At 68.1% G+C, this 18,251-nt stretch overlaps 6 protein-coding genes across 6 annotated transcripts; 3 read left to right on the forward strand and 3 right to left on the reverse strand.

The window, feature by feature from the left end:
- Positions 1 to 468: 468 nt before the first annotated feature.
- Positions 469 to 3,784, forward strand: MICPUCDRAFT_23401 (uncharacterized protein; the record flags this gene model as incomplete). Its single annotated transcript, XM_003063989.1, has 6 exons — positions 469 to 1,209; positions 1,653 to 2,125; positions 2,431 to 2,670; positions 2,758 to 2,852; positions 3,228 to 3,499; positions 3,551 to 3,784. 6 exons carry the CDS (start codon positions 469 to 471, stop codon positions 3,782 to 3,784), a joined length of 2,055 nt encoding a protein of 684 aa, XP_003064035.1.
- A 97-nt stretch (positions 3,785 to 3,881) lies between these two features.
- On the reverse strand, positions 3,882 to 5,033 carry MICPUCDRAFT_53984 (uncharacterized protein; the record flags this gene model as incomplete). Its single annotated transcript, XM_003064177.1, has 1 exon — positions 3,882 to 5,033. The coding sequence occupies one exon, from the start codon at positions 5,031 to 5,033 to the stop codon at positions 3,882 to 3,884; it is 1,152 nt and encodes a 383-aa protein (XP_003064223.1).
- Positions 5,034 to 5,195: 162 nt separating this feature from the next.
- On the forward strand, positions 5,196 to 6,943 carry MICPUCDRAFT_2776 (uncharacterized protein; the record flags this gene model as incomplete). The annotated part of the gene is made up of 3 exons (XM_003063990.1): positions 5,196 to 5,963; positions 6,187 to 6,602; positions 6,790 to 6,943. Coding segments are annotated over 3 exons (1,338 nt in total), but the record flags the coding sequence as incomplete, so codon positions are not given.
- A 1,294-nt stretch (positions 6,944 to 8,237) lies between these two features.
- MICPUCDRAFT_53986 (uncharacterized protein) lies at positions 8,238 to 10,067 on the reverse strand (the record flags this gene model as incomplete). The annotated part of the gene is made up of 1 exon (XM_003064178.1): positions 8,238 to 10,067. One exon carries the CDS (start codon positions 10,065 to 10,067, stop codon positions 8,238 to 8,240), a length of 1,830 nt encoding a protein of 609 aa, XP_003064224.1.
- A 181-nt stretch (positions 10,068 to 10,248) lies between these two features.
- Positions 10,249 to 11,487, forward strand: MICPUCDRAFT_53987 (uncharacterized protein; the record flags this gene model as incomplete). Its single annotated transcript, XM_003063991.1, has 1 exon — positions 10,249 to 11,487. One exon carries the CDS (start codon positions 10,249 to 10,251, stop codon positions 11,485 to 11,487), a length of 1,239 nt encoding a protein of 412 aa, XP_003064037.1.
- Positions 11,488 to 11,621: 134 nt separating this feature from the next.
- Positions 11,622 to 15,941, reverse strand: MICPUCDRAFT_53988 (uncharacterized protein; the record flags this gene model as incomplete). Its single annotated transcript, XM_003064179.1, has 1 exon — positions 11,622 to 15,941. The coding sequence occupies one exon, from the start codon at positions 15,939 to 15,941 to the stop codon at positions 11,622 to 11,624; it is 4,320 nt and encodes a 1,439-aa protein (XP_003064225.1).
- Between the last annotated feature and the right edge of the window lie 2,310 nt (positions 15,942 to 18,251).

Consider the following 18,251-nt stretch of genomic DNA (forward strand, 5'->3'; position numbering starts at 1 on the left):
GTCCCGCCGGTGCCGTCTCTCGTCGGACCCCCCGCGCGCGCGATCGCGATGATGATCTCGACTCCGGCTGCGGCTGCGGCTCCTCCTCCGGCGGTCGTCGTCGACGCGGCGGCGGTCGCGGTCTCTCGACCGCGACCGCGACCGCGACCGCGGGCGTCCCATGGCGTCGTCCGACGCCGCGCGCTCGCGAGTGGCGCGGAGGTGGTGGGGGCGCGGGCGTTGCACAGCTGTATTTTTATGCTGGTCTGGTCGCGGTCGGTCGAAAAAAGAGCGCGAGCCGCCATCGAGACGAATCTAATCTGTCGGCGCCGCCGACGCGGGGGGCATCGCGCGACGCACGGGGCACGTCCAGAGGAGGAGCACGCGCGCGCGGCAGGAGCGCCGCCTCGCGTCTCCTCCGAGAAGACAGACGCGCGAGACGCGCGCGGCGAGGCGGGGCGACGCGGACGAGGAGAACCCGCCGCGACAATGTCGCGCGTGGATCTGCTCGGGCTGCAAGGGAAATGCAAGCGCGACCCGGAGGGATACCGCGACGACGTCCTCATGCAGCTCCAGCACTTCAACGCGCTGCACGGCCTCTTCATGCTCAAACCCGGGAAAGACTTCAAAGAGTTCGCGGACCTGGTCTCGTTTCTCGCGCAAGTCGCGGCGTCGTACCCGAAAGACATGCCGCGGTTCCACGTCGCTCTCGTCGACCTCCTCGAGAAGCACTACGCGCACCTCGACCCGTCGCTGCGTCGGTCGCTGACGTCCGCGCTCATCCTCCTGCGCAACCGCGGCAGCGTCCAAGCCACCGAGCTCCTGCCGCTGTTCTTCCGCCTGTTCCGGTGCCAAGACAAGCAGCTCCGCGTGCTCATCTTCCGGCACGTCGTCGCGGACGTCAAGCGCGCGAATAAAAACAAACGCGACGAGCGGCTGAACCGTTCGGTGCAAAACTTTCTCGCCGCCACGCTCAAGGACGAGAACGAGGCGGCGGCGAAGAAGGCGCTCGCGGTCATCACGGAGCTGTATCGAAGGAACGTGTGGAGCGACGCGCGGACGGTGAACTTGGTCGCGGACGCGTGTAAGCACCCGGCGCCGCGGGTGATGGTGGGCGCGTTGAAATTTTTTCTCGGGCAGGACGAAGCCGCGGAGGCGGCGGCCGAGGCGGGGGACGAGGACGAGGACGACGAGGACGAGGACGCGGTGGGTAAGAAGGCGAAGACGGGGGTGGGGACCGCCGCGGGGACGAGCAGCGGCGTCAGCAAAGAGGACGTGTACAAGGCGTACAACAAGGTGGGTTTGGGTTTGGGTTTGGGTTTTTTTTCTTCTCTTTTTTTTCTCCGCTCGGCTCGGTCCGCGGCGTTCCCGGTCCCGGTCCCGGTTACGTTCTCTCTCGCGCGCGTCGTCCCTCGCCCGCGGGTCCGTTCGTTTCGTCCGTCGTCTCGTCATTTCGTCGGTGGCCGGTGATGTATTGATATATTTGCTACTCTCGAGGTTCAAGCGGTGACGACACTCGATCACCAAGATCTCTGAGGCCACGGACCGACGCGACGCGACGCGTCTCGTCTCGTCTCGTCACGTCGCGTCTTCATCACACGCGATCGCACGGACGCTGACTTCCAAAATCGAATTCAAACTCAAAATCTCATCCACCACGGACGAACGCGCAGGGCGTGTCGAGGACGAAACAAAAGAAACAGGCCAAGCTGAAGCGCCAGATGGCGTCCATACGAAGGGCGAACAAAAAAGAAGACGGCGGCAGAAACGGCGAAGCGCGATTCGCCGCGATGCAGCTCGTCAACGACCCGCAAGCGTTCGCGGAGACGCTGTTCAACCGCCTGCAGTCCGGCAGCGCGCTCAAGTTCGACACGAAGATGCTTCTCATTCAAGTGGTATCCCGCGTCGTCGGGTTGCACCGGTTGCACTTGCTGCACTTGTATCCGTTTTTGCAGCGATACGTGCAGCCGAATCAACGCGAAGTCACGCGGTTGCTCGCGGCGGCGGCGACGGCGTGTCACGAGCTCGTGCCCCCGGACGCGCTGGATCCGCTCTTGCGGCAGCTCGTGAATCAGTTCGTGCACGACCGCGCGCGTCCGGAGGTGGTCGCCGTGGGTATTAACACCGTGAGGGAGATTTGTTTAAGGTGAGCGGCGCGTTTGCGTTTCCCTCCTCCCCGGACCCTTTTTTTTTCCGACCTCTCTCGACGGGTCGCGCGTCGCGGCAAACGGTCGGTGGATGATGAGCAAATAATTCAGCGGAGAGCATTCACAACATGACTCATACGAATTAATCCGCTTAGTAATTGACACCACCGAGGGCGCGGCGCGTCGAGGGACGGGACCTTTTGTTTTCGTTTTCGTTTTCGTCTTTGTTTCGTTTTCGTTCGTCTCTCTCTTTCCAAACCAGCGAGCGACTCGCCGACGACTGACTCGCTCGCGCTCGACGCAGGTGCCCGCTCGTGATGAACTCGGACCTCCTTCAAGACCTCGCGCAGTACAAGCGCGCGCGGGACAAACCCGTCGCCACCGCGGCGAGGGCGCTCATCTCTTTATTCCGCGAGCTCGCGCCGAAGATGCTGGAAAAGAAGGACCGCGGCCGCGGCGCCGACTTGGACCGCGACGTCGACGCGTACGGATCAGAGAAGGTCCTCGATCGCATCGAAGGCGCGGAGCTCTTACAGCGCGAGGAGTCGCGATTAAGGAAAGAAGAGAGAGCCGCGGAGAAGGCGGCGGCGGCGGCGGCGGCGGCGTTGGAGAGCGACGACGAGGCGGAGAGCGGGGGGGAGGACGACTCGGACGTCGAGGAAGCCGCCGACTCGAGCGACGACGACGACGACGAAGAGGGAGAGGAAGTGGCAGAGGAGGAGGACGGTGAGGGCGTCGGCGACGACGAAGAAGAAGAGGAAGAGGAAGAGGAAGAGGAGAGCGCCAGCGAAGACGACGACGACGACGTGGAGGAAAGCGACGACGACGACGACGACGACGACGACGACGACGACGACGACGACGACGACGACGACGACGACGACGACGACGACGACGACCGCGTCGTCGACGCCAAGACTGGGGTGAAGCGGAAACGCCTCGCGCCCTCGATGACGATGGACCAACGCCGCGAGCTCGCCGCGAACGCGGTCAAAGAAGCGGAAGCCGCCGGCGCGCCGCTCCCGAAAGTCCGCAAGAACGGCGTCTTATCCCTCTCTGAGCTGCGACGGCGACACAAAGAGGCGACGCGGCTGCGGAGAGAACGCGAGGAGACCGAGGAGAACGGCGACGACGGCGACGGCGACTCGGACGCGAGCGACTCGGACGCGGACGCCGCCGCGATCGAACGCACGCGCGTGCTCACCCCCGACGACTTCAAACGCATCAAAGCGCTGCGCACCGCGAGCCAGCTCTCCGGCGCGATGCAAAAGGGCGGCGGGAAGAAGGCGGACGCGACCGCGAACGACGAACTGCGCGCGTTGATGCGCCGCGCGGACGCGGAACGGTTCGGGTCGTCGACAGCGGACCGAAGGGTGAACCCTGAGGCGCTCGCCGCGATCGGCCTCCGCAAGGCGCACGACAAGGCGTCCAGGGTGGCGTCGATCATGGCGGGGAGAGAGGAACGCGGCGAGTTCGGGTCGTCGCAGGAGAGGAAGAACAAGAAGACGGGCGGGAAGTCGAACAAGGAGAAGGCGAAGAAGAAGAACCTGCCGCTCGCCGCGCGCGTGCGGGCGGCGCACAAACGCCGGACGGGGGGTGTGGCGAAACGCGTCAAGGATAAGCAGCAGAGAGGGCACTTCCGGAAGGGGAAGTTTTAGAAAAAAGTTCGTCGTCTACGGTACGTGTAGTCTATCATATCACCACGCGAGATGCTCGCAGTGGTGCTGCTAACGAAGGCTAATGACAAACGACGCATCACGCCACGCGCTCGTACAGCAACGCCGTGGACGTCGCCTCGCACGACCCCGCCGTCGCGACGAGGTACGCCTCCGCCTCCGCTTCTCCGCCGCCGCCAGCTGTGCCGCCGCCAGCTGTACCCCCGCCAGCTGTACCCCCGCCGACGACGACGATCGCGGCGGCGTAAGGAACCCCCGGGTGTCCTCGCGCGCCGGTCGTTCGCTCGCGCAAGCTCGGGGACGGCGACATCAGCGTTTTCATGATCGCGCCCGACGGGACGGCGACGCCGTCCAGCGCGACGACGCCGGTGTTTTCGAACCGCGTGGACACGAGCGACGCCATCTTCCGACGCGTCGTCGCCGTCGCGTCGTCGCCGCCGCCGGTTTCTTCGGCGAGTCCGACGACGCACTCGGTCACGAGGTCGCCGACGACCGCACCGTCGCCAAAGTCCACGCGCACCCTCGACGTCATCATTGTCGTCGTCGTCGTCGTCTCGCCGTCGCCGCCGCCGCCGTCGTCGCCGTCGTCGTCGCCAAACTCCAGGGTCGCGTCTCCGGCTCGGAACGCGACGGCGAACCCGTTCAGAAACGATTCAATCACTCCGAACGGGAACCCCGCGCGCACTTCCCTCTTCCCGAACGCGTCTATCCACATCTCCCCCGTCTTGGGCGCGTCCATCCCCGCGCTAAGGCGCGCGGCGAGCTTGAACGGCGGGAACAGGTCCGGCGCGGACGTCGCGAGGCGGTAGCTCTCCTGTTGCGCCTCCTTCGCGATCCAGAAGAACGGACTCGCGAGCCACGCCCCGGGGGAGGGGAGCGTGCGCTGCGCGCAACCGAGCAGCCGCCATCGCGTGTTCGCGAGCGACGACGTGGACGTGGACGTGGACGCGGAAGTCGTCGTTCGCGCGACGACGGCGTCGACGAGCGCGTTGAACGCGGCGACGTCGGACGGCGACGCGTCGACGCCGCGCGAGGTGGCGTCGCACCACGCGCGCATCCGTCGGATCTCCATCTCGTCGTCGTCGTCGTCGACGTCTCTCGTCGCGTCCGCGTCGGCCGTCGTCGCGGACGACGCGCGCGGCGCGCGCGCGAGGACGCGGCGACGGCGCGCGCGAGGACGCGCGCGCGAGGGCGGCGGCGGCGCCCCGCGGGTCGCCGCCGCGGCCGACATCGGAGTGACGGCGTCGTCCGCGACGAAGCGAACTGAAGGAAGACGTGAGTTTCGTAGCGCTCGTCTCGGAGGACGCATCAGAATCCTCCGCGCGCGCGCGCCGCCCCCGGTCGCCTCCGCGACCGCCCCCCCCCCTTCTCCCGCCGCGCGAGGACGATGGGGTGGTACCTGTGCTACTTCATGCACCGGCACTTGGACTTCCGCCGCGCGGAGTTCCAAGCCCTCGCGGACTTGAACGGGTTCGGAGACGCCGTCGAGTGGCGCGCGCCGTTCGGCGGCGTGGAGCACTCGCCCTTCCATTACGTGCGTCTCCCCTCCGACGACGCCGCGCGCGCGATCATGAAGCGCAGCATCCTCACCAAGGGCATCGTCGAGCTGTGGGGCGAGGGGAACGACCAGGACGAGCTCAACGCGGCGATCGCGGCGTTCGACGCGGAGACGAAGGCGCGATACACCGCGGAGGGCAGCACGTTCAAGGTGGAGCTCGAGGACTTTGGCAAAACCTTACACGGCACCCGCGACGACAACTGGGGCCCCGCCGTGCGACGCATCGACGCGCTGAAACCCGCGGTGGAGTTCAACGGCCGCGCGCGCATGAAAGGCGCGGAGCATCTCTTCTGGAGCATCGAGTCCGCGGAAGGGAACGACCTCCGCGGCATTCCGTCTGACATTCCGTCGCGGCATTATTTCGGCCGCGTCGTCGCCGCGTCCGCCGCGCGCGCCGCCATCAACACGTACGACCTCAAGAAGCGCCGCTACCTCGGCCCGACGTCGATGGACGTGGAGATGTCGCTCATCATGGCGAATATGGTGCACGCGGGACCCGGGAGGGTGGTGTGGGACCCGTTCTGCGGCACCGGCAGCGTCCTCATCGCGGCGGCGCACTTCGGCGCGATGACCATGGGAAGCGACATCGACGTGAGGCGCGTTGTCCTCACGCTGACTGGTTCCCATACGACCCCGTTCGCGTTGTGCACGCCGATCCTTAAGGACTTTCTTTCCCGGCGATCGTAACTCTCCGCCCACCCCTCGCTCACAATCCCGACACACCTCGACGCCTTTCAACTCCGCTTCTGACGCCTTTGAACTCCACCCCGATATCATCGCTTCGTACGGACCCTCGACCGTCATCAGAGTGATACGCTGGGGGAAGAAGGACAAGCGGACGGGCGAACACGTCGACGTGTGGACGAACTTTAAAGATTACGCCCTGCCCCCGCCGATCGCGCTTCTCCGCGCGGACCTCCACAAGCCGCCGTTCCGAGGCGCGGCGGCGTCGGGCGCGGCGTCGGAGCGCGGCGCGTGCGAAGGGCACCTCCAGGGCGTCGTCGGCGACCCCCCCTACGGCGTTCGCGCGGGCGGCCGAAAGAGCGGAGGACGCAAGCGCTTACCGGACGGCACCGCGCGCGCCGTCCCGGAGCAGCACAGGGAAAACCACATCCCGAGCACGGTGCCGTACCCGTTCCACGAGTGCATGGACGACCTGATGGAGCAAGCCGCGCGGCTGCTGAGCGTCGGCGGTCGTCTCTCTTTTTTCGTCCCCGGTGAGACTGGTCCCAATACGACCCCGTTCGCGATGTGAACGCCGTTTCTTAAGGACTTTTCCCGTCGTCGCGCTTCGCCTGCGGTTCGCCCGCGCTTCCCTTTCAACGTTCGTTTCGTTTGACCGGTGAGACGCACGACTGACCGACGCGTTCGTTCGTTCACCCGCAGCCGCCGCGGATCCCGAGGACGCCGCCTCCGCGGGCGTGGACAGCGTGCCGTCGCACCCGATGCTGACGCTGCGCGCGAGCTCGATGCAGCTGCTGAGCACGCGGTGGGGGCGGCGGCTCGTGACGTTCGAGAAGACGAAGAAGTACGATCACGAGGCGGCGGAGGAGGCGAAGGCGGCGTTGACGGAGGCGAGGAAAAAAGGCGGGAACATGGAGGATCTGCTCGAACGCATGCGCGCGACGGTGTACCACCACGGGGAGAATGTTGACGACAAGGACGGCGAGGACGGCGTCGGGGGCGGGAGGGGGGACGCGGAAGATAAGAAGAAGAAGAAGAAAGAGAAACCAAAGGACGGCGGGAAGTTCGCGCGGCGGAGAGAGCGGCGACGGCGAGGGGTCGACGGCGAGGGGTCGACGGCGCCGTTCGAGGACTCGCACCCGGGGCTGCCGGGGACGCGCTCGAGGGTGATTGCCCATACGAGCGCGGCGGCGGCGGCGGCGTCGGCGGATTCGGCGGGTCGCGAGATCGACGCGGTCGAGCCCACGAAGGACGTCGTCGTCGACCCCGAGCGCGAGGAGGGAGCGACGCTGGAGGTGGGGAAGCCGGACGACGGCGGCGCGGTCGGGGAGCTGCACAGAGCGCACAGCGGTGCGGGCGTGCGCATGGGGAAGGCGTCGAGGCCGGACTTCCGCGGGAAGAACACGTAGTCGTGCTGTAGTGTTGTAGTTCGTTCGTTCGCATAATGATTCCACTCGTTCGTCGATAGGCTTCTGCACCGATGATTCGTCGTCCGCGCGCGCGTCGCTCTTCGCTCTTCGCTCTTCGCTCTTCGTCGCTCTTCGTCGCTCGTCGTCGTCGTCGATCCGTTTCATCGCCCGCGTCGCCCCCGTCACCATCCCGACCCCAACGAGCCGCCGAACAAGACGCCGTCCTCGTCGTCCGCCGCGATCATGCTCCTCCAGAAATCGATCTTCTCCGTCTTCTCCTCCCTGTCGAGGAGGTCGCGGTCGAAGGACGTCGCGTCGCCGTCGTACGAGTACGCGCGCGCGATCTTCCACGCCTCCTCCGTCGAGACGCTGAGGGTCGTTTTATACGAGCGAACGTCGGGGTGGAGTTGAAAGGCGTCAGTTGGCGTTGAAAGGCGTCGAGGGCGGGGATTGACACCGAGGGCTGGGCGCACAGAATCGCCGGGCGAAGTCCTTAAGGATCGGCGTTCACCACGCGAACGCGGTCGTACGGGGACCAGTGTATAGAACGCACCTAAGATCCTCCGTCGCCTCCGGTATCTCCTCGACGTCGCCGTCGTCGAACGATGCCGCGAGCGACGGCGTCGTCGTCGCCGTCTTCTCTGTCGTCTTTTTCCTGAGACGCACCGGCGGCGCGTAGTCGTCATCGAGGAGCTCCGCCGGCACGGTCGCGATCTCGCCCTCCTCGACGACGTCGAACGGGTACCCGCCCAAGAATGGCGGCTCGCCCGGGTCCCGTCGCGCCCTAGGGATATACGGCTTCATCGCGCCGCGCGCGAGGAGCGGCCGCGGCGTACGCGCGCCGCGGTCTACTTCCCCCTGGACCAAACCGACGACGGGGTGGCGTTGTGAGGGGCGCGTCGGTTGGCGGGTTGGAGATGAAAGGCGTCGTGGAGGTCGGGGATCGAAACTGCCGCGGGATCGAACGCGCCTCCTCTCTCGCGGCCGCGGTCGCTCGCCTGTCCGCGGCCGAGCCAGGGTGCGACCCGTGAAGACACGCGCGGCCGCGCGCGTCCTTGCCGCCGCACGTCCGATTGATCCACCCGCGGCAGACGCGGCGCTCGCACGTCTCCTTCGGTGACGCCGTCGCGCGGAGGCTGAGGACCTCGCGTCGTCGCCGCGCGTTCACGACGGCTTCGCCGCGTTCGTGAACGCTTCGACCCCTCGGCGTGAGAAACGTGGGACCGAGAGGGTCCGCCCGCGGGAATTTCCTATCGAACGAGACTCTCTTATCCTGGTCCGGGCACAATATCGATATTCCCTTGAGCGTCGAGGCTTCTTTGATTTCGTCCATCGCGGCGTCCGTGGAGAACGCGCGGTCGTCGTCGAATTCAAACGGCGCCGTCGTCTGCCACGTGAAGACATTTTCCCACCGCGCCGTTTCCTCGCACTGCACGGCGTGATCGTATCGCACCACGAACGCGACGAACTGCTGGTGCGCGTAGATGTTATCTTCGGGACCGTACGGCGAGCTCTCCGGGTCTCTCTCCCTCTGCGCTTCCAACGCGCGCACGACTTTGACGTCCGGAGGCGGGAGCGGCTTTCCCTCGTTGATGAAGTCCTTGACGTCTGTCCCTCGACGCGCCAGAAAGTTCACGAGAAACCCCCCGCGCTCCGTGATGTCGTCCTTTCGCATCTCGAAAAAGTCCCTGCGCGTCGCGAGGTCCACGTCATCCGCGCGAATCATCGCGTACTCCAGCGCGAATTTTTCCTCCTCCTCCCGCGCGAGCCGTTCGACGTCCGCTTCGCTCGTCGCCGGCGCCTTCTCTCGAATGAAGTCCTTGAGCCGCTCGCGCAAAGCGAGGGCGTCGACGCCGTCCCAGGAGGACGTCAACGCGGACGACGACGACGACGTCGACGACGGGGAGGACAACGCCCCCGCGAACGAGGATGAGGACGGCGCGTCGCGCGCGCGCGCGGGCGACCGCGGCGCGTCGTACGGCGCGACGTATTTGTAGGGGGAGCCGTCGTCGCGGAGGAAATTTCTCGCGTCGTCGCTCTTCTCGAGACCGCGGTCGCCGCCGCCGCGGTCGCGGTCGCCGCGGTCGCTGCCGCCGCCGCCGCCGCCGCCGAAGAACCCCAGGCGCAGCGCGGATCGCGCCGGCCTCGCGACCGTCTTCATCGACCGCGGCGGCGACGGCGACGACGACGACGCGCGCGACGCGCGCGACGGCGACGCCGCGGCCGCGCGGAGGGTGTCCACCGAGCCTCGCGACGCGTCGTCGTCGTCGTCCGCGTCGTCGTCCGCGTCCAAGGTCATCCCCGTCAGGCGACGCATCTCGTCGTCGTAGTCCTCGAACGCCTCGATCCCCATGGTCACGCGCGCGCGATCGAGCGAGTCGTCCGTCGCGTCGTAGCTCGCGTCGTCGTCGTCGTCGTCGTCGTCGTCGCCGCCGCCGCCGAAGCGCACGCGGACGGCGGCGCCCGCGCTCCGGGAAAAGTCCCCGAGGTGGAAGGAGCGCGACGCGGGGGGGTCGACGCCGTCGTCGTCGGAGGAGGACAAGGACGACATCGTGACGCGGTCGTCGACGATGTTCGGGAGGTCGTCGTCCTCGAACGACGCTATGCGCGTCATGACGACCGCGGCGCGAATGGAGTGGCGCGGGAGCGCCCTCGCTCGTTCGAACTTTTCCCAGACTTTTCCCAGACTTTTCCCAGACTTTCCCCACCCAGATCTAGGGTTCGGTCTTTTGGAGAAAGAGGCGTCGTGGTCGCGGTATCTTCGCGCGCGCGCCGTCGTCCACCGCACGCGCGCGATGCCGTCGCGCCCGAAGAACGTCAAGGACCTGATCAAGAAGGCCAAGGGCGGATGCGCGGAGTCCGCCTTTGAGCTGTACATGCACTTCAACGTCGGGACAAGAGGCGTGAAGCAGAACGACGCGGAGGCAGGGTCGTGGCTCGAGAAAGCCGCGCAGCTGGGCCACGTCACCGCGCGCGCGATCTGTGGCGATACAAGAGATGATTGGGGGCAGTGTCCAGAGAACATAAAGGCTCTCATGTTTAAGGCCACGAAGCAAGACTGCGGTGCGTCCGCGTGGGAGCTCGCCCAACACTACGAACTCGGGACCGGTGGCGTCGGGAAAAGTAACGCGACGGGCGAGTACTGGTTGTCGAAGAGCTACGAGCTGAAGCACATACCCGCGCAGTTGGCAGTCGCAAAGAACGATTACAGAGCGGGCTTAGACATGTCAAGGCCTACATCTGAACGTACAAATGACTCCCAGGCGTTCATTTCGGAGATCTTCGCGGATGTCGCCGAGCGAGGCGACGCCAACGGCGAGTTTTGGCTCGGCGCGGTGTACCTACACGGCTACGGAGTCGAGCGAGACGAAGCGAAATATATCGAGTTGTGTCGATCAGCGGCGGAGAAGGGCGATCCAGAAGCGCAATATTGGTACGGTAAGGCGTACCATCGCGGTATTGATGAATGCCTCCAAGCGGACTGGGTGAAGCACGAATACTGGGTCGCGAAGTCTGCCGGCGGCGGATATGCCGCCGCTGTCAAAGAGTTAAAAAAAATGAGGAAGGTAAAGACGGAGGTTCTCGACCTCATCGTTAGTATCACCGGCTTGAGCCTCAGCTCCGAGGCCAGAGTTGCGTTTGTGTTCGGATCTCCTCCCGAACACAGGGCGGTGAACGAGTTCCACCACGTCGCGTTGTGTTTTCTCCACGGCCTGTGCGGCCTCGAGAAAAACATTCGACTTGCGAAGGACATACTCAAAGTCGCATTGTTCCGGATGGAGAAAGGCAGCGACGATGTTAGACGTGACGTCACTGAAGATGCCATCACGGAGGTCAAAGCACTCCTGAAGCAGCTCCGCCGCTGCTCCGGGTGCGGAAAGTACGCGTACTGGACGTGCAAGCTGTGCCGCGGCGTAAGGTACTGCTCGCGAAAGTGCCAGAAGTGGCACTGGAAACACGGCGACGGCGAGCCGCACAAGGTTCACTGCCCGCGAGTGGTGACGACGATATCTGAGAGTCTCCTGGGAAATTGATCGAGGGCGTAGATTGAATTGACGTTGAATGCACCACGCACGAACGCCGGTACATCTCGCGCGCGGTCGCTCGTCGCCCCTCCCCTCTTCGCGCGTTTTAATTTTTTTCTCGAGCCAAATGAATTGTCAACTCTCTACTTCTCGTCGTCGTCCTCATCGATCGTCACGCGCAGACCTTTGCTCGCCGACCGCAAGAACGCCCTCCTCTCCAGCGGCGTCGCCGGCGTCGTCGATCTCGACTTGGACTTGGACGCCTTCGAGCTCGACCCGCCGCCGCCGCCGCCGCCGGTAGCAGTATTCTTCGGCGACGGCGACGCGAACCGCGACAGTCCCACCGCGACCCGTCCCGCTCGCTCCGCCGTTCGCAGCCACGCGTCCGCGTCCGGCAGCGAGCTGTTCGACCCGTCGACGTCCGTCGTCGTCTCGTTCACGCACTCGCGCCCGTTCCCGCCGGTGTTCAAACCGTCGCCCCCGGAAGAGGAGACGACGCTCGCGACGAGCGCGGAGGCGCCGTCCGGCGTCGCGAACGTGCCCGAGGGGCTGCCGTCGCCGCGATCGCCGCCGCGATCGACGCAATCGCCGCCGCCGACGCGGCTCCCGGTCGTCGCGTCCACGGCCGCGAGCGCCGCGCACAGCGGCGTCGCGTCGTCCTCCTCTTCGTCGTCGCAGGACTCGACGATCCGCGTGTCGTCTGCGACGCTCCCGACACCCTCGGCGCGCTCCCGATCGTCGTCCATCACGAGCGCGTCGTCGAGGTTCGTCGCGACCGCGGCTGGTCTCGCCGCCGCTTTCAGCCTCGCGATCGTCTCCGCCTGCGCCGCCATCTTCTTCACGAGCTCCGCGCGGTCCTTCTCCCACTCCGGGACTCGCGGCGGGGTCCGGCCGGGACCGCCGCTTGAGGGCGAGGGTGACGTGTCGTCCGCGTCGGCGCCGACGCGGTGCCGCGGCGACGTCGATCGGCGCGTCGACCTCCACTTCTCTTCGTCCTCCGCGGCGGCGGCGGCGGCGGCGGCGTCCAGGTCGAGCACGGTCGCCTCCAACTCCGCGCGTTCGGACTCGAGCGAGCTCACCTTGGCGCGGAGCTTATCGATCTCGTACACGGACTCGATGAGCCGCTGGCGCAGGCGCACCTTCTCCTCCGTCTGCGGCGGCGCCGGGGAGGAAGCGTTCGCGTTCGCGTTCGCGTTCGCGTTCGCGTTCCCGCCGCCGCCGCCGACGGCAAAGCTAAAGCTGCGCTCTGTCGCGACGACGGACCGATCCATCGTCAGCGCGGTGGACTTCTCCGGCGTCGCGTGCGACGACGACGTCAGCGACACGCGCGGCTTGACCAGCAGCGTGACGTCCGCGTCCGCGAGGGACGTGGACAGCGACGCCGCCGCCGCCGCGGCGGCGTTCCGAAACGGGCTGGGGGCGTCGTCGTCGCCCTCGTCGCCCCGCCGCCGCCGCGGCGTCATCGCCGCCGCGAGCACCTTCACCTGCTCCGCCTCGAGCCTCGCCTCCTCCGCGCGTCGTCGCTCGCGCTCGAGCTCGGCGCGCGCGCGCTCGAGCTCTTCGCGCATCGCGAGCACCTCGCGCGGCGTCTCCGGCGTCCGCGGTGTCGCGGGAGAAGCGGCCAACTCGTCGGCGAGCGGACTCGAGGACGCGTCGCGCGTCGTCGTCGTCGCCGTCGTCGTCGCCGTCCTTCTCGTCTTCTGCGACGCGCTGTCATCAGCCGGCGGCGACGCGGAGAAGTCCCTCCCGAGCATCGCGTCGCCCATGAGCTCCGCGACGTGCGCCTGCGCGTCCGCGGCGTCCTCCGCGGCGGCCGACGCGCGGTCCCTCGAGATGACGAGCTCCGCGGAAGTCTCTTCGAGCGCGCGTTCGAGCGTCGACGTCCTCTCCTTCGACGCTTCCAGAGCGCGCTCCGCCGCGCGCGACCGCTCCTCCAGCCGTTTCATCTTCGCTTCCACGTCCTTCAGCGTCTCCACGCTCTTCTCCGCGTCCGCCTCGTGCGTCTGCAGCGCGGCGGTGAACCGCTCGCGCTCGGCGTCGAGCTCGTCGCGGAGTTTTCTCGACGTCAGCTTCGACGCCGCCGCGTCCTGCTTCGCCGCCGCCTCCGCCGCGCGCGCCGCCGCCGTCGCCGCCTCCGCGCGCGCCGCCGCGGCCATCGCGTCCTCGCTCGCCCTCCGCGCGACGTCCAGGTCGTTCTTCAGCGTCCTCGCCGCGGACTCCTTCGTCGTCGCGAGCTTCGTGAGCCGCGCGTTGGCGTCGTCCAATCGCCGCTGCAGCTCCGCGGTGGCCTGCGCGGCGGTCTCCGCCTCCGCGGCGCGACGCGCCCGCTTCCACTCCGGCGTCGCAGGGTCCGGGTCCTCCTCCGTCTCCCTCTCTCTCTCCCTCTCCCTCTCCCTCTCCTCGGCGGCGGCCACCTCCGCCTCTCTCGCCGCCGCCGTCGCCACCGCCGCGAGGTCGTCGCGTATCGTCGCGTTTTCCTCGCACGCCGCCGCGAGGTCTTCGTTGACGCGGATGAGCTCATCCTTCGCGGCGACGAGCTCGCGCGCCGACGCGCGCGCCGCCGTGGCGGCGTCCGCGGCGTCGTGCCTCGCGTCCGCCGCCTCCCCCATCAGCTGATGCGCCTGCCGCTTCGTCTCCTCCGTCTCCTCCGCGAGCTCGCGTTCGCGCTTCTCCGCGGCGACGCGCGCGCGCTCGCTCGACTTGAGCTGAAGCCTCAACGTCGTAACCTCCGCGCGCGCGTCCCACGCGTCCTTCTCCGCGGCCACCACCGAGCGGCTCGTCTCCGCGTCGCGTTCTCTCTCGCGCTCCACGTAGCTCGCGACGCACGCCTCCGATTTGGCGACGGCGCAGCGGAGCTCGTGCTTTACCTCCGCGAGCTCGGACTCGAGGGAGGAGACGGTGGCGCGCTCGGCGTCGTCACGTCGCTCGGCGTATCGCGCGTTTATGGCGGACGCCGCGAGCTCGTCTTGGAGCGCGTTTAGCTTCTTCTCGAGCGTCGTCTTCGCCTCCGCGGCGCCGATCGCTTCCGCCTCCGCGCGTCGCGCGCGCGCCTCCGCCTTGTCGAGCGCTTCTCTGAGCTTCGCGAGGATCTCGTCGCGTTCCGCGCGCTGCGCCTCCGTCTCCCCGGTGGCGAGACGCAACTCGCGTTCGAGCTTGTTGATTTCCATCTCCGCGTCTCGGAGCGCCGCGCGCGCGCGGTCGCGTTCGAGCGTCGTCGAAGAAGAAGAAGAAGAAGAAGCCGCGCCCGCGCCCGCGCCCGCCGCGGCGTCCGCGTCCGGGAGGTCGTCGTCCGCCTTCTCTTCGCCCGCTTCTTCTTCATCGCCGTCGCCGTCGACGTTCCGCGCGAGCTCGTTCGCGGCTTCGATCGCGCCGGAGATCTTCTCCGCGGTCGCCGCCGCGACGACGCGTTTCAACTTTGCAATCTCGACGTCCTTCAGCTCGCACAGCTGTTGCACCGCGGCGGCGACGCCGAGGACGACGTCGCACTTGCCGCACCCACCGCCGCCGCCGCCGCCGCCGCCGCCGCGCGGCGACGCGGACGCGCTCCTAGCGGCGTTCGACATCAGCGCCCTCCTCGCCATCGTCTTGGGGATGGGACCCCCGCCGCCGCCGCCGCCGCCGCCACGGTGGATGACAGCCTCGGACGCCGGCGAATCCGCGTCGGCGCCGTCGCGCATCATCGCCTCCGCTGCGGCCGCCGCCCACGCCTCGACGGACCCGGGCGTGGTCGTCGGGTTCATCGCCGCGGCGGCCCACGAGCCGTCGTCTTCTGACTCGGACGCGCCGCCGCCGTGGGCGCGGGGCGAGCGCGACCGGAAGGACCGGCGCGCGCGAGCGGCGTATCCGGCGGCGTCGTCGTCGTTATTGTTGCCTCCCGCCGGCCGCCACGCCGGGCGTCGCTCGATCGCGACGCGGTCGTCGTCCGAGGACCACCCGCCCGCGCTCCCCCTCGCGACCGGGGAGGCGGAGTCGCGACGCCACGCGCGCGACGCCGCGGTGTGTCGCGTCAGCGACCGGCCGCGGGTCGTCGTCGTCGTCGTCTCGTCGGCGTCGGCGTCGGCGTCGCGCGCATTCTCGTCGTCTCCGCTGCTGAGATCCGAGGACGTGCGGAACGAGAGCCGCGCGGCCGCGGCGCGGCGTCCTATCGGCCGCGGCGCGGGCTTCCCNGAGCGTCTCGCCTTGGACTTCGTCTTCGCCGCCGCGACGACGAGCGGCGCGCTCCACGTCGCGTCCGCGAGGATGCGCTCCGCGAGCGACGACGCCGTGGACGGCTTCGCGAGGGAGAGGAGCGTCGCATGATGCTTCGGACTGGCCGCAACGAGCGGGGGGACATTTTCGTCGTCGTCGTCGACGCCGACGTCGCGCGTCGTCGTCGTCGTCGTCGGACGCGCGCCTCCGTCGCCGGCGTCGACGCTGTGCCGCTGCAGCGCGCGCAGCGGCGGTCGCGCGCTCGTCGCGACCATCGGAGCGCGCGGGGGACGTGTGCGTCGTCTCGAACCATCCGTCATCATCCCCCCGGGGCCGTTTTTCGTACAGCTGTCAGCTCGCCCCAACGGTCCACTCTCGGAAGTCCCGAACCGGAAGGGGAACGCGTCAAACAAAAACGGAGCGGTCGTCGCGCCGCGAGTCAGATCGCGTCCGCGGCGGGGTCGGCGGTCATGTGGCCGTCCGCGCGGGACCGGCACGTCGACGAGCGGCCGCCAGGGTGCGTCCGCGCGCGATCGCTTCCGTCGTCGCGTCTCCGCGCGTCCCCCGCCGTCGTCGTCGTCGTCGTCGTCGCGCCGCGAGATGATGATTATTTTCCCATGATGCGATTCCTCCGTCGCCTCCGCGACGAGACGTGCGCTCATCACAGATCCCTCTCCCTCTCCCCGCCTGGTCCCGTCGTCCACCCCAGGGTACCGCACGCGAAGCACCCGACGCTCTCCGCGTCGAACATCGACGCGCGGTTCTTCGACACCTCGCGCGCCGGGCGCGTCGTCGACCCCGCGGAGCTCGTCGCCGCGGACGCGTCGCTTCGCGCGGAGGAGCGCCGCGCGATTCGACGCGAGCGACGCGACGCGCGCGATATCCTGCGCGAAGACAAGCGATGGCGCGCGCAGAGCGCCATCGCGCGGACGCTCGTCCGGACGATAGACCACCCCGCGACCGCGACGGAGGTGATACGCCCGCACGGGCACCGCGCGAAGGACGGGCAGCGGCTCGTGCGCACGGGCGGCGCGTTCGCGCCGGGACGCGGCATCGCGCCTCCCGCGACGACGACGTTTTCGACCAAGGAGAAATCCAAAAGCGCCGCGACGACTACGACTCGCGCGCGCGGCGCGGACCCGACCGGGCACGCGAAGAAGCTCGAGACGCTCCCCGCCGGCGACCCCCCGAACGCGATCGGCGCGCTCCCCGTGCGCTTCAAGGTGAACACGGACGAGGAGTACAAGCTGCACGTCGCGCGTAGAAACGTCGAGACGCGCATGGAAAAAGAGCGGAAGCTCCGAGAGGCGCTCCGCGCGTCGTCGTCAGGTGCGTTCTATACACTGGTCCCCATACGACCGCGTTCGCGTGGTGAACGCCGTTTCTTAAGGACTTTTCCCGGCGTCTCTCTCCGCTCATCCCTCGCTTTCAATCCCCGCCATCGACGCCTTTCAACGCCAACTGACGCCTTTCAACTCCGACATTCGCTCGTATAGTACGACCATCATCGAGCGCGGCGTCCGCATCCGGGGGGCTTCTTCTCTCGTCGAGCCCCGGCGACGCGCGACGCGCGCGCGTCGCCGCCGGGGTTACTAACGATGAAGACGACTCGGACTGGGACGACGACGGGCTCGCGCCGTCGACGCCCGGCGGGACGCTGCGCGCGGAGGTGAGACCGCCTCCCATACGACCCCGTTTGCGTGGTGAACGCCGATCCTTAAGGACTTTCTCTCCCGTCGTCACTCTTCACCCGCGCTTCCCTTTCAACGTACGTTTGACCGGTACATAAGACGTTCGACTGACCGATCGCAAAATCACCCACGCAGGCGGCGCGGCTCGGCGCGCTCGCCGGCGGCGAGGCGATAAAAAACCAAGCCGCGAAAGCCGCGGCGGAGCGCGCCGACTCGAGAGCGCCGCCGACGCACGAGCCGTTCGCGGCGACCGCGCTGAGCACGCGAAGTGGGCTGACGATGGTGGACTTCTCCGTCGTCGGGAAGCGTCTCGGGGGACTGCGCGGCGGCGAAGGCGACCCGAAGGACGTGGGACGAGGGTGGGTCGGGGTGATGGAGCGAGGGAAGAAGCCGCGGCGGCCAGCCTCCGCGGGCGACATCATCGACGCGGGAGGAGGGAGACGCGGCCTTCGCGGACGCGATGGGATGGGCGCCGTCGCCGCGTCGATCGCGGCGAAGGCTGCGGCGTCGCCCGGGAAGCTCGTGAAGAGCAAGGCGAATAAGGCGGGCGGCGGCGGCGGCTCGCGGCCGTCGTCCGCGCGGCCGGCGGCGACGTCGACGAAGTCCGTGACGCTGTCCGTGACGCCGACGCTGACGACGACGACGGCGGCGGCGGCGGCTAGGGCGGAGGACGACTCGGAGGGCGGCAAGCTCGGAGGGATCGGCGCGGGCGCGAGCGCGAGCGCGAGCGCGCACGCGGTGGCGCCTCGGCCGGTGTACGGCATCCACGGCGTCCGCCCGTCGTCCGCGGCTTCGGGTCGGCGGCTCCAGCGGCGAGACCCGCGCGAGCTCGCGAAGGGGTACTCGCGCGCGGAGCCGCCGAATTTCGTCCTCGGCGCGAGCGGCGGGTTAAAA

The sequence above is a fragment of the Micromonas pusilla genome, assembly GCF_000151265.4.
Source record: "Micromonas pusilla CCMP1545 genomic scaffold MICPUCscaffold_16, whole genome shotgun sequence".
Lineage (NCBI taxonomy): Eukaryota > Viridiplantae > Chlorophyta > Mamiellophyceae > Mamiellales > Mamiellaceae > Micromonas > Micromonas pusilla.